Raw genomic sequence first — 20,947 nt, 5'->3', positions numbered from 1 at the left:
GAACTTTGTCTTGCTGATCCTCTTCAAAATAATATAATATATCTTACTTTTTCTACTACTTGCTGTAGTATATATTTGTGTCCAGAGCTGACACAAAGGTAGAAGTTCGTTAATTGGTCTGATTTTAGAACCTACTGCTCCTGAATATTTCTGTCTTTGTTCTGCTAAGGTTTTAATTGTCCAGTCTGTGATTTTACTATGTAAAGTGTTTGACAGTGGTGCCCCTTGACCACCTCCCATCTCCTCAACATCATCCCTTCCTTTCCCTTGATTCCTGTTTGTGTTCTGCACCCTGTACCGAGGCACAGATGTTTTGGAAGCATCAGAAGCCAACACTTGCTTCAGCTCTTGCATGGAGCTTTTATCTTGACTTCTTTGTCTAGGCCAACACAAACCACTCACTCTTGATGTGTTTCTGTGTTCCAGGAAATGTGGTGGCCATGTCAGGGGTTCATTTGTGACAATCATGAGAGGAGGTATAGTTGAACCGTGTTTGGTAAATCCAATTCTGTGGGATGATTATCTGCCTTGTGTTAAGATGCCTTTTAGCACACATGCAAGGAGCTTTAAAGCTCTAACTCAAGGCAACACAGAATTATTTAATGGCAGTATTTTGCCTTTGCCCTTTTAAGACACTGTATTGTAGACTTTGTGGTAAAAGCATATATTTAGCAGGAGCAAACTCACTATTTGTTATACATCTTGGAGTGTTTTCTGACATAGGTTGTGTTCCAGCTGCCTAATTCCTGACTGCTGAAGCAGAAAAATTATCTAATATTGCTGATTGCTCCTTGAAGAGTTTCTCTAAGCTAATGTGTTATACTCCACTCTGATGCTTTTGCAAACAAATGAACTTACTGTAAAATGATGATAAAAGCCACTGTGGCTTCTCCAGATATCTGACTTTGTCTTGGTCTGTCCTGTGTTGCATGGTGTGAAATATGTTGTGCTATTTTGGGAGACCTGTGGGCTCTTTGTAAATGTCTGTCAAAATATTTGTGTTTTAGAAGAACAGTGGTTTGTTCTTTATGTGCAATGTAAGAACTCTTTCCACCCTCTAAAATGTTCAGTGGGAAGGAGTGACTCCCTTTGCTTGGAGAAGTCTCATGCTGACTTGTTCTTTCTGTAAGTATTATGACCGGAGTTCGAGTGAGTTTTGGCTGTTTGTAGCACTTGATACTGAAAGGTCATCCTTGGATTTCAGCCTTGGACTATACACAGACTTAATTTTTTTTTTTTTTTCGCTCCTCCTTAAAATGCCCTCCTCCTTTACTTTTCCCTTGGCTTAAAAAAAGAATCTCCCACGAACTTTATTTTCACATGGAACACTACTTCTCAGATGTAAGAAATATCTGGTATTCAGCACTTTCTGTATGAGTTAACTGACTGAAAACTAATGACATTCAGGGTTTCACAATCGGCTTGTAAGTGGTTACCAATGTCTTTCTGCTGTCTTTCAGGAATGGATAGTAGGTAGATGTCTGTAAAATGGACATTTTGTAGTGTGCAATGCACAGAATGTACATACATTGCAATGTTCAAAGCAATGAAATCTCCTTTCTTCAGTTATTTTCTGCATGTCTGGAGCATATTTAGAATCCTGGCTCTTACCTTCTTTCTTTCCACTTGCACCCTGTTGGAAGTTTGTTGAGGTGGTGGCAATACTGGCTTTTAGTGGTCACTGTTCCCATCTGCTTTCTCTCATTCCAAGGTTTGTGCCTGTACAATTGTTTCTTTGGCCTGTGTTGAGCTGGAGCAGGGAACAGGTATGTCCAAAATCGTGATGTGTGTTTTTTGGACTTATTTTTTTGTTATTCTCTCTTTTGTACTGTGAAGCCATGGTCAGTTGAACATGTATAGGGCTGAAAAGAATTCTCTGTATTTGGTATCAGAAAGAAAGGTGAATTTGAATTGAATATTGCATAGAATCTGCATACTGGTCTCATAGATGTATGTTGCAGTCTTTCAGAGAAAATAAGAACATTTTATAGCAAGACAAGAGGCTTTTCCTGAGGCAGGGGAAGTTCCAGGATGCTGCTCCCTATATTCTAATAGAAGGTGTGCTGTATCTGAGGTGCCCTCATGCATGTGAAGGGATGGAGTTTCAGGGAGGATAATCGTGAGAAATGGTTTTGGAGCTGTTCCACATGAAAGAACCTCTGAAGTGGATTACAGTGAAATAAAGGTTGTTTTTATAGTGTTTTTTTTTCATCTGGCAGTGACAGGTTATATTATGAAAGCTCCCAAGTGATGTGAGTTCCTAAATCCAATTTCTCAAAAGTGACTTGGCATCTTTAATGGCACAGGTATTCCTGGTGACTGCACCACTTCATCATATAGATAAGTCTTAGGGAGATGTGTGCTGGTATGTATCCAGAGTCCCTCCTTGTGAATGGGCAGAATGATGGGGGCCCTGGTAGTTATGAAGTGCTTAGAATCATTAAGTTATTATTTCTTGTGTATCTTGTATAAACCTCCTATTTCATCCTGCTGTTGCTAGTTAGGTTTTTTTTTGTGTGATCTTGCATGTGGTTCATCCATTAATGGGTCATCATATTCTAATGTATTGAAGATGGAAAGAAACAGATCACTATTTTCACTTGAAAGCTGCAGTGCCTGCAGGGCTAACGTCACAGAGCTGCACTTTTCATGGCATTAGCAGGTTTAAAACCCTGTGATTCCACACTCAGCAAGCAGCAGATCTGTGGCACACTTTTCTGAGTAAGTGTGCAAACAGCTGCAGTTTGCCTCTTAAATGTGGCTGGGCTTGGATTTGACAAGTAGCATTTTCTGTAAGATTCTGATATTTGTGTATTGTCTTGGTGTTGAAAGGATTCTAATGCCAGGATTATATCAGTGTCGGCTTAGCTTTCTGTAAGGAACTCTTGCTTCCTGGAGGAGATCAGTCCAACGTTGCAGCCAGCACTTTTCCAAAGCAGGTAGAAAAAGTTCATTTGGAAATACAATATTATTGAAGTTGTCCAATCCTCAGGACTTCACAGAGGAAGCATTTACTAAAACATGTACTAAGAGCTGAAAGAAGAATAATGGTAAACCAAGTTACTGAAAATGTCAAAGAGCTATTGCTAAAGGGTAAGTACCTTGTTGATATTATCACCTACAAAGAATTGTAGTGTTCTGAAAAAATCAGTGTATTTTAACTGAAAAATAAAGTCATAGTGCTTTCTGAAACACAGAATTATTAAATGGTTAAATCCTTCGAGTTGTCTAGGGTCAGGCAACTTGATGGGTAAGGCTATTCTCTAATCTAGTTTTGCAAAGTACAGTAGAAGTCTTCACACATGTTTATCTAGGGATAAATCCAAGATCTGTGCTTAATTGTATACTTAATTTTGTACTCTGCTCCAGCCTATCTGTTGCATAGGGTGTTGTCTGAGAAAGTTCTGGCTGTTTCTTTCAAGCAGGACACGAGCAAGTGCCATCTTTTTAAATCTGAACTGGTTCAGAGGAATGAATATGTTATCAATAATACAGCTTTTTGTTTTATTTTTTTGGGTACAGTTAGGCTTTCTTTGTGTGACTTTTGTAGGTGCCATAACTGTTGTTGCTGATAATAAATGTGTACTGCAATGTATTATGTGCAATGCAGTCAGTTTTAAGAATCACAGCTTTACTGGTTGGGTAAAATCCAGTAAACTCCAAACTATATTGACAGTGTCAATTAACAGTGAAGTAAATAATGTTATTACATAACATAATATTGTTATAATAGTGAGTAAACAGCATGTACTATTAAAATGAGAATGAATGTCAGTAGTTTGGTGTTTAAGCTGCAGTTTCTGATGGAAATGTTGAGTGTTCAGTGTTGCCAGTGAAAGTGATCGTTTGAACAGAGGATCTCAAAGCTATCCAGGGGAAGATCTGTCCTTTCATTCTGCTGTGCTTTCCTCTCATAAGCCTTATTGTTGCATGGGTTCTTATCTAGTGTGACTTTGGCCTTTATTTTCATAAAATACTGGGTCAGCTGGGATTTTACAGCTTGTACTTTCTGCCACCTTCAGTGGAAAAGACCTGGTAGCCCAAGGTCTTGTGTGAACAGGCATTAACAGATTTCAGTTAGTTATTTCATTAGCAGTGCCTAGTTTGTAGTGTGAATGAGTTTTATCTAACTAGATGCAATGCTGGTTATTTCCTGTTTCTCCTATTTCTAGTGTATACAACAATAAATACAATAATTCTGTTGAAAACCCCCCCCCACCTAAACCAGCCCAGCCTCAAAACAAGAACCTAATGCAGTTTTCAAAACATTTTGAGAAATGTTTTTTTCTGAGCACGGAATATCACTTTGCTACTTCTGTCTTTTTCTTACTGCAAAATAAAGAAGTTATTTTCAGTTTTGAAAAATATGAAACTTAAATGTCTGATTTCTGTTAATGAAATATCAAGGCAGTGATATCTGCAAAAGCATAATTGTACATTGAATTATTTGGTGTAGCCTCATGAATGAACCAAGAACAATGTTCCATAACAGTTCTGAGACTGAATAAGAGTTTTGTTTAGTCCAGCCACATGTGAGGAACCACATGAATGGAAGCAGACTTGGAATGTATTTGAAATCAAATTGTTGTCTGCATGTTTCTTAGGTTGTCCTAAGACAGTCTCTTGATTTACTTCAGCAGTAGTCTTGATTGCTTGGCTGCTGAAATGTGGGCATACCAGGGTTCTTGGAGTGCTGGCAAAGTACAGGAAGATTGTTGAGGTTTTCTGTTTCTCAGCAATACTCAGACCTGCAGGTCTTGGGTGGCCTGTGAGTGACGAGCACTGTGAACATCACACAGCCTTTGGGAGGAACAGTGTGAGCATTATCCCTACTGACACCTGGGAAACGGAGTCTCAAGAACTGGTAAAAAAAAAAAAAATCCCGGACATGGACAGCTTTTTATGTTAAAACTTTATCCATAAAGCTGTGAACAAATGCCCTCAAAATAATCTGACTAAGAAAACCTGATTATGCAATAATTTCTGTTTGGAGCAATCTCATTGTTTCTCCATTTTTTTTTTCCCCCACTAGAATACTTATTTTGGGCGTATTCATTTGCTTCTAGGTCTTGTGAGAACAGTTAAGTGTAGCAAACCTATTTTGATTTCGTGGTCAGAAATTAAAGTAAATTGTGTCTTAACTACCACTTGTGTAGAAATTTGCAGAACGTACTGACACATGAAAATCTGAGCACAAATAAATCAGAACAGAACTAACTTGCTTTCCAAAGTGGGATAAATTTTGCCCGCTTTAAAACATCTATAAATTAGGGTTTTGTTTAGGTTAGGCTCTCTTCAGAGGTGATTGGCAGCGTGTCAAGGTGCATGCACAGGAGAGGCACTCCAGGGGCTGGCTAATTGAGCCATCTCCTTCTGAGTGAGAAGTGAGCCTGTGTGATTAGTTGGCTCTAACAGCCTGCTGTTTGGAGTGCTTGTATTAAGGGAAACCCACAGCAGCTACTTGGGTATCGACTCTGGTTTCTAATCTTAGATTCCAGTGTTATTGGTAGATGAAATATTATAAATATGAATATTTTTTTGTTGTAATGAAAAAAAAAAAAAGACGAAGTAGTGTTCCCTGTGCATGAAAATGGCTCAGTTTGTGCCTTTAACTATCACAGGTTTTGTGGCCAGTAATTCTTGTGAAATAGTGTGTGAATAACAGCAAAACATGGTGTTAGCTGCTAGACAGGCTGTTTCATCACAGTGTTTGTTATTGTGGTGGACACGAAGGAGTCTGTACATGCACAGTACAATTACAGGTGAGATCCTAACACTTAAACTTCTCCAAAAATTAAATTATATTGAGGAGAGGAGTGTTGGGCTGTCTTTTGAGCTGGTTTTCTAGGAAATACCTGCTCTTTGTTAGTTATGAAGGGGTAAATAAATTAATGTGTTTCTTGGTCAAGCTGTGTGTTTCAGTTCCAGCTCTGACTTGAGCCTTGATTCACACTGAAATTATTTGAAAAATTTTAGTTCCTCACTTAAGACTCGGTACTTCAGGCAGGGAGGGTTCTGGCAGCCCTGCATGCCGTCCTTACAGGTCCCAGCAGTGTCTGGAGCTTTGTCCAGCTTTCCTGCCTGCAGAGCCTGTTGGAGGCTGAGATGCTGTGAGCAGGCTGTGTGTGCCTCAGCTGTGATGTGCCTGTAGAAGTGAAGTGGCACAAGTGTCTTAGCAATGTTCAGCCCTCTTCAGAATTTGCTTTTTCTCTAATGTTTTAACCTTGCTCTAGCTTAATTGGCATTGCTCTGTTCACTTTGTTCTCTGTCCATCTGTGCCTTCAGCACATCTAAACTTGCCAGGTAGATAAAATTTCCATGAGAAGGAGGTGAGCCTCTCTGGGTTAGTCATGTCCTCATGAAAGAATCTGTAGTTTTTTTAAGATGTACTAATTTCCACTTCTTTACCTGAATGTGATGAAGTAGGGGAGTGGTGGTTTTTTGTAAGGGAGTTTAGCAACTGGCAGAGAAAAATAAAACCTCGACAGGTCAAATCATGCAAAAGCTCTTGCCGCCTTCTCAAGTGATTATTTTAGTCTGGCAGAGTAAATCTTATCATTGTGAAGCTTCCTGGTCTTTTCTTTGCAGTAGTCTCACTATGCCTAATTGTTCAGCTTTCATTTATCGTCACTAATTTGTCTTTTAGTTACTTTCATATATGTTTGTTTGTAATTCTCTCTAAATTTTGGTTTTCATCCCTCAGTTACTTAAGAAAACACAATGGCTTGCACAAAAGGTTTGCATTCAGTATGCTCAAGCAGTGAGACTGTCTGGCCTAATCCTCCTCCAGAAGGAAAGCAGTAACTTGAATAGTGTCCTCCGTGTTCTTAATCCTTTTAATTTTTTTTTTTTTTTTTTTTAGTAAAGACAACATTAGCCTTTTGGAGAAGAACAAAATAAAACCAGTCAGTAGAATATCTGCTACAGTTTAGCCACAGTGTTTTTTCTTGGCTTTGACGCAAAAGTTTGGACATCCATTTATTGCTTGTGTTCTGTTTCCTGAGCCTGTGTGTTTGCATGTGTGGGAGCATGCACACTTGAGGGTTTTAGATTTTGTTCCGTGGATCACCTCTGATGTTTTAAGGAACTCAGGTGATCCACAGGATGAGGAACTTGTTCTCTGGACCTGTGCCTATATCTGAGTTCAGGGAACTATGCTGGAGATGTTTAGATAAACTGTATAGTTGAAGTGGTGGCTGCAGATAGAATTATCTGGTTTGGGAGAGACCTAGTAGCATTCAGAAATAAAATGCCTTAATTACCCAAAGATAATGAAGACTGAGAAGCAATGAAACAAGTGAAGAGGAAACATTAGCCTACTTGGAATACAGCTTGAATACCTCAAAATTTGAGATTAATTAGGGACTAAGGCAAATAAATTATTCTCTGTTGCAGTGTATTTAGCTCCCTCTTTGAGAAATGTTCCTTGCAAATCAATCTTGCATGATGAAAACTAGCACCACATAGCTACTGGCCAGGACCAAAGAATTGATAACTAAGAATGTGGAAAACTGTGCACATGTCACAGGATGGTGCTTGCCCAGGAGACTTCATGCTTCAGAATGTGAACTGTCCTCGGGTGAAGCCGGGGCAAGAATTCCCCAGGGTAGCGTTCCGAGGTCACATCCGCTCCCTCCCCAAACTGATGGAGATAACACACGCTTCCCATGCAAGTAAGTCTCTTTGAAGCTGCTGCTGCTCCTTGGCAGACACAATATACTGGATAAATTTATTTCTTGCAGTCTGGTTTCTGTACTGTGCTGCAGTCTGGTCTGTTTTGTCAAAGTACAGTTGTGATTGTTGTTGAGGAAATGGTCATTTGCTGGAAACACAGTATGGGAAGAGAGAAAGATTTAGAACATGTCTATATAGAAGAGATTGCATTGAACATGCAGCTGTGGTGAAGGTGATTTTTGGCTGTGATTTAATTACCTGTATTTAAGTTAGCCATGTAGTAGTCTTGAGTTAGCACACGTCTCTGCAGCACCAGTTCTGCTTATTGGTGATGTGAAACTAGGATGTCATTGTAAAGAACTTGCATGTAAACTTACACTCCTTCATTTCCTGTTGAAAATGTACAGTGTTTGAGAGGGACTTTAAAGTGGCACTTCATTAGATCAGCAGGAAAGTTCACTTTTATTTTTGCATTGTCTGCAGTAATTCATATGTATGTTATTTCAGGACAGTGGAGCTAGTGCTGTGAAAGTGGTAAAAACCCAGTTGTACTTCTCTGTCATCAGAACCATTGAGAATAAAATGTGCCCTAGCAATTGCAAAATCAACACTGTATTTCCAGTCACTAGTTCTACTGAATTTTCTGTTCAATTTGGGCTTCCTGTGTGCAGGATGGTGTGTAAAGCCAGCATGCCAAGGGGTCAGATTTGGAAGAAAAGTCTAATGGGAAGGGTCAGAGTGATGCTTGAACGTATAAGTGGAGAATGAGAGAGAAGATGGAAGCTTTTTTTATAGAGAGAGGTCTTCTGAACAGACCAGTTGTGAAAAATTCATTGTTGGTAAAATGAAGATTCATCCAAGAAATAATATCAATTAAGCTGAAGATTCATCTTGAGTCACTGGTCTTTGTCAGGCTCAGGGAGGTGATATGAAGTAATCTTCCTTAACTAAGGAGAGGTTATGTGGATTATGGTAACAAGAAAGAGCAAAAGAATTATCATCTTTTTTAATTAACTGAGATTGAATGTATGACTGTATCTTGGCAGGAGTGGGATTTTGTACATAAAAAGGTTGACAGTTTCTCTAAGTGTTACAAGTAAAAGAACACCCATTGTACTGGCTTGAGACAGTGATAAGTTAGGGTTCTCCATGGAAGAAGGAAAACTAAGGCAGCAAAGAATTGCTTTAAAAATCACTCAGGGGTAATAAAAACCAAACATTCAGGCTGATATTTCAAACATTCAGTCACCAGAGCCAGTGTATAGAGGAATGGAGGGAAGAAACCAAAGTTGCTCATGGCCTTGCTGTGTTTGATGAGAATAATGGAGAAGATACTGCAGAGGCCAGAGTTTTGAAGAATCAAGCAGACAGTATTTCTGTTGATGATTTGCACTATCATTTGTGTCCAATTTAATGAGTAAAAGGTATATGGCAGATGACTCCATTTCCTCAGCAAAAATTGTAAATGTGCTTTAACCACAACAGGATGGGGGGACTGCAGCACACACTGCAGCAAAATTGATCTGGTATGTTCCAGTATAAGCATGAGAAATACAGCAAGCAAGCAGTTTTTGCAGATGTTAAGCTTTGCTAAAGTTCATAACTGTTTGATTTTGATGCTGTGTTGTTAAGCTTACTGATATTTTTTTCTACTAGTATAAAAAAATTCTACAATTACAGCAAAGTGAGCATCTCTTATTTGTAGGTGGGGTCAGCAGATAAGCTGAGCCCCCTTGTTCAAGGCAGCTGCTCATTCACATTTTGGGGTTAGCTGTCAGAGCTGTGAGGAAGGCAGTAGGCACATAAACACACTAGGCTGCTCTTTTCATATATTTTTGGTCAGCTAAGTATTTACTTACATAAGCTTAAAAATCCTTCTGTTCTTTGTGAATATTGTTTTTTCAACAGTTCTTTTCAAAGCACCTGTGAGCAATTTCCAGAAAATTGTGCTACTTTCCATGCATGCCTTCCCTTCAGTAAGAGTAGGACTGAATGTTCTCATAATTTTTTAGCTTATAACAATTATGTTTGTGACAGTGCTGTTTGTGTTGATCACTGTGTGTAGGGGAGGACTCTTCACCTGTAGGTTCATTTTGTAAGTTGATTCAAATTTCAAAATGCAGAGAGATTTTCCACTTGAATTATATTAAAATAATTTAGTGTAGCCTTGTTGAATTGATTACTGTAATAATTGAAAAGATGCACCCAAAAATCCGGCTGTTTAATCTCTTGTTTTGGTATACTCAGTGTACAGTATTTTAACTTGCAGTATTTTCATTTGAGATAATAATTTCTTTTTCTTTCATTTTTAATTTCTGTAGTGGTTACATCTTTTATAAATAGAAGAAGGTATTCTTGGATTAATCCTTTCTTAAGGAGATGCTCTTGGAAATCATTCATTTGTATTGGCTAAGGGAGCAGGGAGTGAAGAGGTACAGGCAAAAGAAAAGAATTTTTGTTTGTAGAGCAGAGGGTAATGGGAGACATAGGTCCAAGAACTTTTTTTGAGGATAGAAATCAGTTTAATTTTTTTCCTTCAGAGGTTGTTTTAAACTGTAGTGCCCTTTTTTTTTTTCCTATTGCTACTTGATACAGAAAGCTCTTCTGATCTTCCATTCTCTTTTTATAAACATTGTTCATTGCATATGGGAATACTCTAGTTTTAATGCACCTGATATTAGGTTTTAATTTGCAAGTATAAGAGGAGCCTGAAGAATACACAGCTTCAATGTTCAAACCACAGTGAGGGTAAAAGCATGAGGGTGTTGAATGTCTGGGATTAGTGGTCATAGTGAATAACAAACAGCATTTAAGAACTGAAAAGGTGCTCTGGGGGCTGTTTACCTGTATTGCCATTACAGAATCTAGTCTTCGAAGTGTTCAGTCTTACTAAATGTATCTAACTGGGTGACATACAGTTCAAAGGCTGCTGTTACCATTAACAGTGATTTCTAAAAGCACAGGAGCTGTCCTAGTGCTTGTCACTGTTGTGTGCAAGAAACAGTTCCAGAAGTGAGTGCTAGAGAGTAAAGGCATACATAGCATTGTAGCTGCCTGTAGCACATTGTAGCTGGGACCCTTACTTGTAAATTCTACTCTGAGGTGAATTTTATTCTATTTTAATGAAACAGAGGAATAGAAATAGAAATAACTCTACCTTGAGAAGTAACACCTTTGATATTGCTAACATTGTATGACTTCAGGTACTAAAAAGAAGCATTCAGTTAACCAAATGAGTTTATTCCCTATGGATTCTTCAAGGTTACAGTCTCATTCTCTGCTTATCAAAACCTGCTTCTTTTTTTCTTCGCAGGTCATGGCAACCATAAAGAAAACAGTCCTTTCCTGAACAGTTCAGAAGCTGGCAAAGGAGGTGATTACTATGACAGAAACCTGGCCTTGTTTGAGGTAATTCCTAGCTGCTTTTTGTACTTCTCATATGATTTGTGATGTTCTATGGTCGGAGGGATTGAGCACGTCTTTCTCCCCCACGTGCCTTTTTGTGGGTGCCCATCTGTTTTTGGGGTGCCAGTAGGCAGAGAGGACAGAGCTCAGGGGTGATGACAGCTGGCTCTGTGAGGCAGAGTTATAACTCTGTGTAACTCTGTCCATCTGGAAGTAAGCAGAGGCAGGCACTCCTGCTTTTCCAGGAGCACAGGACCACACCAGGTGTGCAGGCTCTTCTGGGGGACTAAGTAGAGGGAGGATCCAGCAGGATCCCAAGGGCCATGCTGCTCTGCTGAACAGGAGGTACATGTTGTCTCAGCCTCTTTCTGGAAGGAATTGTAATCAGGTTTTTAAACATGTGAACTGCAGGTCAGATCATAGGAAGGAGTAAGAAAAGGGATGCTTGGCTCATGTCATCCCTTTAGGGATGACCCCATTTGGGGTCAGTTTCTGCATCATGTACAAAGCACGTAGTGCTACTGATCCCACCAGAAACTGTTCAAGGTGAGACCTAAAGACGTGATCAAGCTGCAGATAGTGAGATCTTTCTCAATTGGTTTTTATTTCCTGTGTGGAAAGTTGTTTCTCTTTACCATACATTCCTTACTGTGCTATGAGACATGCAAGACTTTAATTTCAAAGGAAAAGGGGATGATTTTGTGCTGGGGCTTTTTCTGTCCCCCCTGCCCCCAAACCAGAAACAGAAATTGATTGGGATGAGTATAAAGGTGGGAAGCCCTCTATCATGTGGCTTTTGGGAATTTTGTCTAGATCCACATGAGTGAGATAACATAGTTTGGAAAATGTAATAAAATCATCAGAGTGCATACATGTCTACAATGAGCAGAGTTTAATCATGGAATCTCTGATTTGTTTGGCAGCTTGACCTTTTTAAAAGTATATCTGTTGATGTAAGTTGATGTTAGAGCTACATGCAAGGTACACATTCATTTTCTCACAGTTCTAAGGCTCAGACTTCTTTATTGCTGTAATTATGCTTTTCAGCACCTAAGCAGAATGATTCACATGCTGTAGACGTTTTGGCATGGCCTTTTCCTATTAGAGTTGCCCTCCTTTCAGAAAATTAAAGCCTCTCACCAGTGGTTCAGGCACAGTGAAATACTCTTGTCATTCCATGGATGATTTTCCTGGTGTGTTCCCTGGTAGCCTCAGGCATGCCCATGAAGGTGTGATCCCAGCCACTCTTCAGAAATGCTGTGAGCTGCAGAAGTTCACTTGTTGTCTTCTTCCACAGGAAGAACTTGATATACGACCAAAAGTGTCATCTCTGCTTGGCAAGTTGGTCAACTACACAAATCTTACTCAAGGTGTCAAGGAACATGAAGAAGCAGAAAATACTGATGGATCGAAGAAGAAAGTATCAAAAGTAAGTAAAGATTTTCTCCATGGCCTAAACTGTTGAATTGGAATGATTCCCTGTGTGATTTTTGGGGAGCTGGCCTCCCTTCTGCTTTTTCTTAACCTCTCCAGGAGCCATGATGATACTGCAGAGAAATGACACAGAACCTGTAGGGACCCAGCTGTTACCAGAGAACTGGGCCAGGTGTGGTGGTTAAAACTGCACTACAGTGCAATTCCTTATACTTGGTGTGGATTTAGATAAGAAGGGGATAGGCTTTTAGTGGGGTACAAATAAAAACTAAACAACTCCCCAGCTTTTTCCTAATGCTGTTTTAGCTGCCCAGTGGTATCTGACACATCTCTGCAAGCCTGGTAGGTAATGACACAGGGTTTGCAGGAGACAACACCCACCTAGAGTGGTGGGTGGAGGTCACATTGGACACCCTGGGGCAGCTCAGGAGTCATTCTGGTGTCAGGCAACTGAATTCTGCCCCAAAGCATCTGCATTTAGATGGTTGGCCCATCGGGCTGGCCCTGGAGTGGATGTAGCAGGTGAGGTTTGATCTTTGGAAGTTGATTTCTATCAGTGTTCAGCTGCTCCCCTCTCCTCTGGCAGAGCCACAGGTGCTTTGGTTACTGCTGCATCTGCAAGTGGGGTGGTTGCATTTTATGGCTTGCAGGCTTGTCAGTTTGTTTGCAAGTTCTGTCAAAAGAAAGGTTTGCAAAAAAGCTAAGATAGCACTTGAATTCTGCAGGTTTTATAGCACTGCCCTACAAAGTTTGAGCCATTTCAGAAAGAGATGGCAGTGATAATGTTGCAAACCAGCAGTGCTCTGAAGGAGCATGCATATTACCCCACGCTGAATGCCTTTACTCACACTCCAGTTCCTTACTCTGCAGTTTTACAATGGGGATAACAAAGTTGTTTTGTCAATGTAAAGCTTAAAATTAAATTTTATTTGAGACCACATGCACTAAAAGTGCTGCAGTATTGTGGTTGGTGTGACATCATGACAGGAGTGAGCTAAGGTCATATGAGTGAAGTAGCTGCATACTGGTCCTATAAGCTGACATGAAAAAAGTAATTTAAACATTTTAATTATGATTTTCTTTTGTGTGGTACTTGCTATTATACTGATGGCTGAGTCTTGTCCAAAGCTTTCACCTTCACGTTGCTAATAGGGAATGTCAGCTGCATCTCTGTATTAGCATGCTTTTGGTGGAAATAATGTCAGGCATCAGCTGCTAATATGGTATTATTGAATAATCTAGAATAATTTTCACCCTCTTGCTATCAGAAGCAGATTGATTATTTCCCTGACAAAAGTAGAATGGTGGAGGATACCATAGATACAGTCCTTGTGATTTTGAGGAAGTTCTGATCAGTTTTGCTCTTTATTTCCTTATTAATTGCCTGACCAGAATACCAGGGTAAGATGCAGAGCAACCTGGAAGCTAGTCCCTTTCATTCCTGATGGAAAAAGAATTGGGAGAATTTGGCAATGGGACTGTAGTATACAGATGGTTAAAGCAAATTATGTAAGACTTCACAAGGTAAAAATGGGGCAAATACCAGAAAACTGAGAACTGATAGAGTACCAGGCATGGTGTGGTGTTAATATTTCTACATTTAGGTATGATTCATGCTTGCCTATTTTCAAGCTGTTTACTGCCATTAAAAAGGTTTATTATCTTTATTAAAGCTTTGCTTCTATCGCAAAATGGAGTTCAGGTTTAATAACTGTGTTTTCCTGAATTAGGCTTTCCCATGTCCCAAAAATGTGTGTTCACAGGCTTCTCAGATGTTTTTTGTAGAATGGGTTTGGTGACCTTTCCAAAAGTGACAGTATCACGCTGTATTAATATCTCAGTGTTTTCTGTGTAAACACTGCAGTTTCCTTAGGCGAACCTTTGTCTGCATGTCTGTCTCTGGGATAAATTACATCAGCTGCAATATCATAACTGCAGGTTGAATTTCTTCTCCCTCTCTTGCCATGAGCAATACAAAATTTTAAACATCATGCAGAATATAAGACGACTGAAAACCCTGGCCAATAATTATAACCATTAAACCCAGGAAATTGAAAAGCAGTAACAGGACAAGGGTATGGATTGAAGGTATTCAGAAACAGGGCAAGTGGGATTCTTCTACATACTTTAAAAATCATCTTTGAAGTATAAATCACTGTGCTGCTGTTACCTTATCTTTCCCATTTGAGCATGGGAACTGCAGTCTGGCAGTCCATTCCAGCTCCAGCAGGTCTGTTTGAAGTGGATAAAGCACTGTTAACCCCCCATTGGTGAGTGCTGCACTGGGTGTGCTCAGCTGCTGTGACAAAGAGTGACCTGCCTGTCACTTGCAGCAATTGGCGTCTCATGGGCAAGAGCTGGAGCAAGGCAGATGAGCAGGCTCTAGATCTGATATTTAAAAGTGAATTGATATTTAAAGAGGAAAGCAATCCTTTCAGGCAGTGACTGAAAGCTCAGTAATTCTCTGAGCAGGTAAGGCAGGTGAGGACCTTTTGGCACTTAGCACAGCCCTGCCTGCCAAATCATATACTTTGAAATTCATTTCATTTCAGTGCAAGACATCTTAATATGAACATATCTTGTTTCAGCAACCCCACTAAATACTTTTGGTAGAAGCATTCTCTGTTAGGTACACATCAGGTAAAATTGACACAACTCCAATGTAATAAGGTGGAAATTGGTGGTTTTTTTCTTTTCTAAATACAGTCTTGCAATAAAACACTTAAGAGTCGCAGTGCTATAGAAATATCCCCTTCTCATGATGGAAAAAATTAGATAAACTGTTGTAGTTCATGTGTCTTTAACAAGGCAGTTCATTTCTGTGCTGCTGTGTGTCCTCATGCTACAGTGCAGCCGTGAGAGCTGTCATTGCTGATCAATGTCCCTGCAGCCAAGTGCTTCAATAACCCATCACACTGGCACAATAGAAACAGTGTCCTTCAGACTCAGATCAATATTTACATAAATTATGTGTCTGCAGCTGATGAGACTGAACAGAAACATGATCTGCATCACTGAAACTGAGACTGTTTTCGAGATTTTTTCAGTCTCTTCTTGGTTGTTCTAAAACAGTGTTCTTCAAAATGGCTCTCTTTTATTTCCTTTATGCAGCATGGGGTGTTACATTTTTTCATGTGGTTGCTGTTGAGGCTGAACATAATAATACCCTTGTTTCAGGTCACAGCCTGTTGAAACTTTAGCAGTGGTTTTGTATCACTTAGTGATGATTAGATGCTATAAAAAGGATCAAGTCACTGTGGATTACTGGTGTTAAATATTTCTGTGAACAAGCTGGTTCAAGTAGTATTTGAAAATCGTTCTTTCTTATGAGTATTTTTTTTTTCCACAGGGTGAGATAATCCAGACTAAGCTCTTATGCCTAAGATACACTTAGTAATACTTGCTTGGGCAGACACTTGGGCATTTCCTAGGCTGCTCTGCTCTGCAGTGGTCTCACAAGCGTAGAGCTAATGCACAATTGCTCTTCCTCTGTGGTCGAAGTGAGCTTGTAACTTGATAGGCTTAAGAGGCCACTTAGGAGGGAGGGGGAGAAGATGATGGAAAGGTGGAGCAAGGCTGCAGGGACCACATAGGGCAGAAGATGGAAAGAGCTGAGCTAAAGTGGATTCTTATGCAAAGGAAGCAGGTGTTGGGAGGTGTGTAAAGGGTGTGAAATCTCACCTGCTTTCATAGTGTGTGAAGCACTGTCCTGTAGAAAACACAATAACCAATGGTCCATTTGCTTCTCGGGATGGGCTTCTTTCCTTCTCCCAAATGCCAGTTTTGACAAACTCTTTAACTCCTTTATCCTGAGATACTCACGCCTGACAAATTCACTTGATGGGTTCAGAGATGTTGTGAGGGATGAATGGTCAGATAGATGATGATAAAATTATGGGAGTGTGTCCTTTAGAGGCAAAGTGTGCATTAATGTGGCAGTGGGAAGCCCCTGTGCTGGGCAATATCTGCCCAGTGCCTGGCAACATTTTTTAGTCTTTTGAGTTTATGTTTATGGTGTTAAAGACACAGTGTGAATCAGGTGAAAGTGTTGGAATCAAAAGTATTTACTTTACACCTTCCCTTCCCTGAGGAAACAAGTACACTATAGATAATACTCCATGAAGCAAGTGTCATTTCTGTTACTATCCGACAACAATTCATTTTGTCCTCATATATAATCCTGGCAAAACTGATCAAGCTGCATATTTAGGATGGTAATTTTTATAAAATGGCAGGTGATGGTTTAGGGAATTAATTTTTTTTTTTATACTGTGGCACTGGAACAGCTGAGGAACAGCTCTGTCCCCATGCTTGCAGGTGTCATAGGGTGACTCCACTGCAAACCCTCAGCACATGATTCTGTTGCCCACTTTCCTTCAGGAGGTTCACCTGAGCTGCAGCGTGCATGAAAAAAGTCTGGTTGATCTGTTTCAGCTTTAGTCACACCAGGAATTCAAAGCTGACTTCAAAAAATTCAGTCAGCAACTCCAGGCACTTGTAATGAAGAGTGGTTCAGATCATGTTCCTGGGCACAGTTTTGTCTCATGTCTGGCAGGGCAGGTTTCTAGTGCAGATGAGGGAATTCTGCATTGTAACATGTGATTGCAAGTTGAAGCACTAAATTCCTTGGTTGCTTTTGACCCGGTGATCTTATAAACATGTGATTCTTTAAGGGTTTTGCTTTTTGTAGTAAAATATACTCTTGAATTACCTTATGTAAAGTTTTTGGCACACCTTTTATTGCTTGTCTTACATACTGTTGCTTTGAATTCATGACTTCATTTGCCTATAAAGTGCTATTTATTTTTGCATCGAGTTAATGCTGTGTGGAGTCAAATTTGAACAAGTTTTGTCATCTCCCTTTAATATCCTTCTCATCTGAATGATTTTTCAAGGGCTTCTTTAAATGCTGTCTATCCAATGTGTTTTGGAATTCATGTTTATTTATAGAAGGGAGTATGAAAAGGGATGGGCCTTTCAGAAGTGACACTCTGTTCCCCCTGTGTTTTAGAATTCAGTATAATTTTAAATGCAAAAGGAAACCTTAAAAAGCAGATGCACTGAAATATCTTGGCAGGAAACCACAGAGATTTGGGACTCTGAAATGCTGCTGGTGCCAGGTGTACCGATGCAACAAATATTTTTATATTCCTTGGAATAAAGCCCTTACCAGTGGTACTTTGATGCCATTATTTTGGATGATTATTCTGCAGGATGCTGTGTTGAAGGCCAGCCACGTGCAGTTGCTGTCATGTAGCTTGTGTTGTCTCAGTCACTGTCAAAACTAATTCAGAATCTGGTGCTGAACTTGAGAAAGGCTAGAACCATTAGTTTTATATATATGGAATATGTAAATGGAAGAAAAGTCATTATCTATGTCTCCAGATTGCTTCCAACTCTTTTCTAGTGGTAACATGACAAAAGTAGGTTTTCCTTGAAACTAGTGTGTGCACTCTGGGCAGTCTGGTAAGGATCTGTCTTACTTGGGGTCTGCAGCACTTGACATGTTTCATACTAAAAGTTCTATGGATCTACAGAAAACCAAATAAATATATCTCCTCTTGTTACTAGTCAGTGTTAAATACTGAGGATAATTACTTCAGTATGTGACAGGGTCAGCATTTTCTTCAGAACTTCATGATTTTGGAGTTTAGATTGTGTTTTGTGGAAGTCCAGCGCAACAGTATTTGTTTGTGTCTACCTTAGGTTTCTGCCCTTTAAAAAACTGAACTTCAAGGCCTTTTTGGCTATCTCTGCTTTGAATAATTTCAGCTAATGAATGCCAACCCTTTTTTTTTTTTTCCAGTCACCCAGCATGGGCACCCTGATGGGAGTGTATTTGCCATGCATGCAGAATATCTTCGGGGTTATTCTCTTCCTTCGGCTGACTTGGATGGTGGGGATGGCTGGAGTTCTTCAGTCCTTCCTGATTGTATTGCTTTGCTGCTGTTGTGTAAGTGCCTAGGTACAATAATGCATGTGACATAACCTCTGGGAAACTACTGAGAAACTTGGGGAGGCAGCACTGTAGATGTTTGTGTAAAATTAAGTCAGATTTAAGCCAAGCAGCTTTGCCATATTCATAGCTGCAGGATTAAAAAAATAATAAATTTACTGTTACTTCTAAACTGGCAAACTGTAGTGTAAATACAGGCTTATAAATAGTGTTGGTTCAGCAAATTGCTGTTTTTTCATGCCTGCCCCAGGTGAGGGCTGCCTGCTTTGCTGGACCAGCCTTGGTTGGAATCTGCAGATGGAGATGGAGGAACACGTGTGTTCTGTTACCTTGCCTTGTGTGCAGACACCCACTGTTTGACCTGATAAAGCAGGGGCCATCTCTCAAACAGAAGTCTCAACAGCTCAGTGATTAAATTCCTGCTGCCCTTGTTTTCTTTTAGATAATGACAGGCAGAATAAATAGAAATGCTGTATCTTATATGCAGTGGCAGCTTTATTTTATCAAGGAATAAGTTATGTTTTAAAAAAATGTTGTTGACACAATTGCTTCCTTTTCCCTGTTTTCCCCAGACTATGTTGACAACCATATCAATGAGTGCAATTGCCACAAACGGTGTTGTTCCAGGTAAGTGTAGTCAGCAAATGTCTCAGTTGTATTAAAAAGATAAAAAACCTCTAAAACCTAAGTTGCTGTAAGCTGCTACCGTGGTTTTATTCTAGAGAAAAATGTTTAATCCAGAATGCAAAGCCTGAATTAATATCTAGTGTTTCGTCTTGTTATCAGTCATGCTAAAGATCAATTTATTTGGTTTTTACCTGTGTGCAGATACTTCAGTTGAACCTCAAAATAGCAGATACACTGTATATAATTCTGTTGTACTCTTTTGTGGCTATTTAAACATTTATAGCATGAAATAATAATTTTACTCTCACTTTTCTTGTTTCACAGCTGGTGGCTCCTATTTCATGATATCTAGGTCATTGGGCCCAGAATTTGGTGGAGCTGTAGGGCTGTGTTTTTATTTGGGAACAACATTTGCAGGAGCCATGTATATCCTTGGTGCCATTGAGATTTTATTGGTGAGTAGTACCAGAGTAATCCTGCTTTAAAGACAAATAATATAAAGAAAGTGCCCCAGTATTCTTGTCCCATATTTGCATACACATTTACAGGAAGGTCTCCAGTTCCTTGGTGTCCAATTCTTTACCTCTAGTGCTTCCCTTTGGAAGCTGCACACTCTGAGTATAGAGCCTGGGAGCTCTTCTGACAGCACAGATGAAAATGTGACTTAATCCAAGACTGATGCTCATCTTTGATAAAGTTGGCTCAGTTGTAGTGCTGACATAGAAAGGGCTGTTATCCCTTGCCTTTTCCTGTAAAAGATTCCCAGTGAAGAGCATGCTGCAGAATGCAAAGTGCTTTACATTTCTAGTGCAGGCACACGATCCCAGAAGAGCTCTGTGCTGGTGTTCCTCCAGCTCACTTTTGCTTTCTCTTTGTTTCAGACATACATTGTGCCACAAGCAGCAATTTTCCATCCATCTGGTGCCCATGATGCATCCAGTGCCATGCTGAACAACATGAGGGTGTATGGCACTGTGTTCCTCATCCTGATGGCAGTGGTGGTGTTCGTAGGTGTGAAATATGTCAACAAATTTGCTTCCCTCTTCCTGGCCTGTGTAGTAATATCCATCCTGTCCATTTATGCTGGAGCTATCAAGTCCATCTTTGATCCACCTGAATTTCCGTGAGTAATATTTCTGGTTGTGGCTTTGCCTGTGGGTCTGGGAGTTGAGCTTTAATGCAGGTTACTTAAAGCTTGTGCCTCACACATTGTTGAAGCTACACTTTTTTGTGAATTACTTCCAATATTTTTAGCTGTGCATAATGACAGTGTGCAGAGCTCATGGCACTGAACTTTCTTAGGCTAAAATGAACATATTATTACGTTTTTTAAGCTGGTTTGGTTCGTGGTGAGGCTGATGGAGGCTGACACAGCTCTGCTTCTTGCAAAGCCAGCCCAGTCTCTTGGCCTGCAGCTGTTGGGATTGGAGTGATGGTGTTGCTGGGTTATTTGTGCAGTTCTTAGGGAGCAGTTTGGCAGGTTCCTTTTCCCCGGGCCAGTCAGACACCACACACTGCCTTCGTGGTTGGAAATTCATGGTGTGGTCAACTCCTTGCTGAGAAACTGTGCACCTCTTGGCAGTGTGATGTGGGGCTGTGTGAGGCTCCAGAAGAACTTTCTCTGCTCTGTGAGGAGCCTGCCCTGGACCCAACATCCTTGGCATGTTGGCACCTAAACGTGGAATCAGCTTCTTAACTGGGAGCTGGAGCAGCAGAAATGTGGATGGATGTGTTTTACCAGGAATGCAAACTGTGTTTTCTGATACTGCTGACAGGAGATGAATGGAATGGAAATAGAGGAGTTGGATCTGCATAATTATTCACCTCCTGAAATGCTTTGACCATAACTAA

The 20,947-nt window shown here is 40.1% G+C and overlaps 1 protein-coding gene across 2 annotated transcripts in view; it reads left to right on the top strand.

The window, feature by feature from the left end:
• The window catches only part of SLC12A4 (solute carrier family 12 member 4), a 45,780-nt gene that overhangs the window by 8,664 nt on the left and 16,169 nt on the right, over window positions 1–20,947 (top strand). The window contains exons 1-7 of one of the 2 annotated variants that reach the window (XM_014880800.2): window positions 7,462–7,673; window positions 10,988–11,082; window positions 12,377–12,508; window positions 18,320–18,466; window positions 19,042–19,096; window positions 19,421–19,551; window positions 19,978–20,219. In XM_014880800.2, coding sequence (XP_014736286.1) covers window positions 7,502–7,673; window positions 10,988–11,082; window positions 12,377–12,508; window positions 18,320–18,466; window positions 19,042–19,096; window positions 19,421–19,551; window positions 19,978–20,219 — 974 coding nt within the window. In that variant the 5' untranslated portion in view covers window positions 7,462–7,501. Of the gene's footprint in view, window positions 1–7,461; window positions 7,674–10,987; window positions 11,083–12,376; window positions 12,509–18,319; window positions 18,467–19,041; window positions 19,097–19,420; window positions 19,552–19,977; window positions 20,220–20,947 lie in introns of those variants that run through there. The other variant, XM_014880802.2, reaches the window with a different exon arrangement.

Source organism: Sturnus vulgaris, chromosome 12 (genome assembly GCF_052056855.1).
Source record: "Sturnus vulgaris isolate bStuVul1 chromosome 12, bStuVul1.hap1, whole genome shotgun sequence".
Classification (NCBI taxonomy): Eukaryota; Metazoa; Chordata; class Aves; order Passeriformes; family Sturnidae; genus Sturnus; species Sturnus vulgaris.
This window is presented reverse-complemented; position numbering and strand designations above follow the sequence as displayed.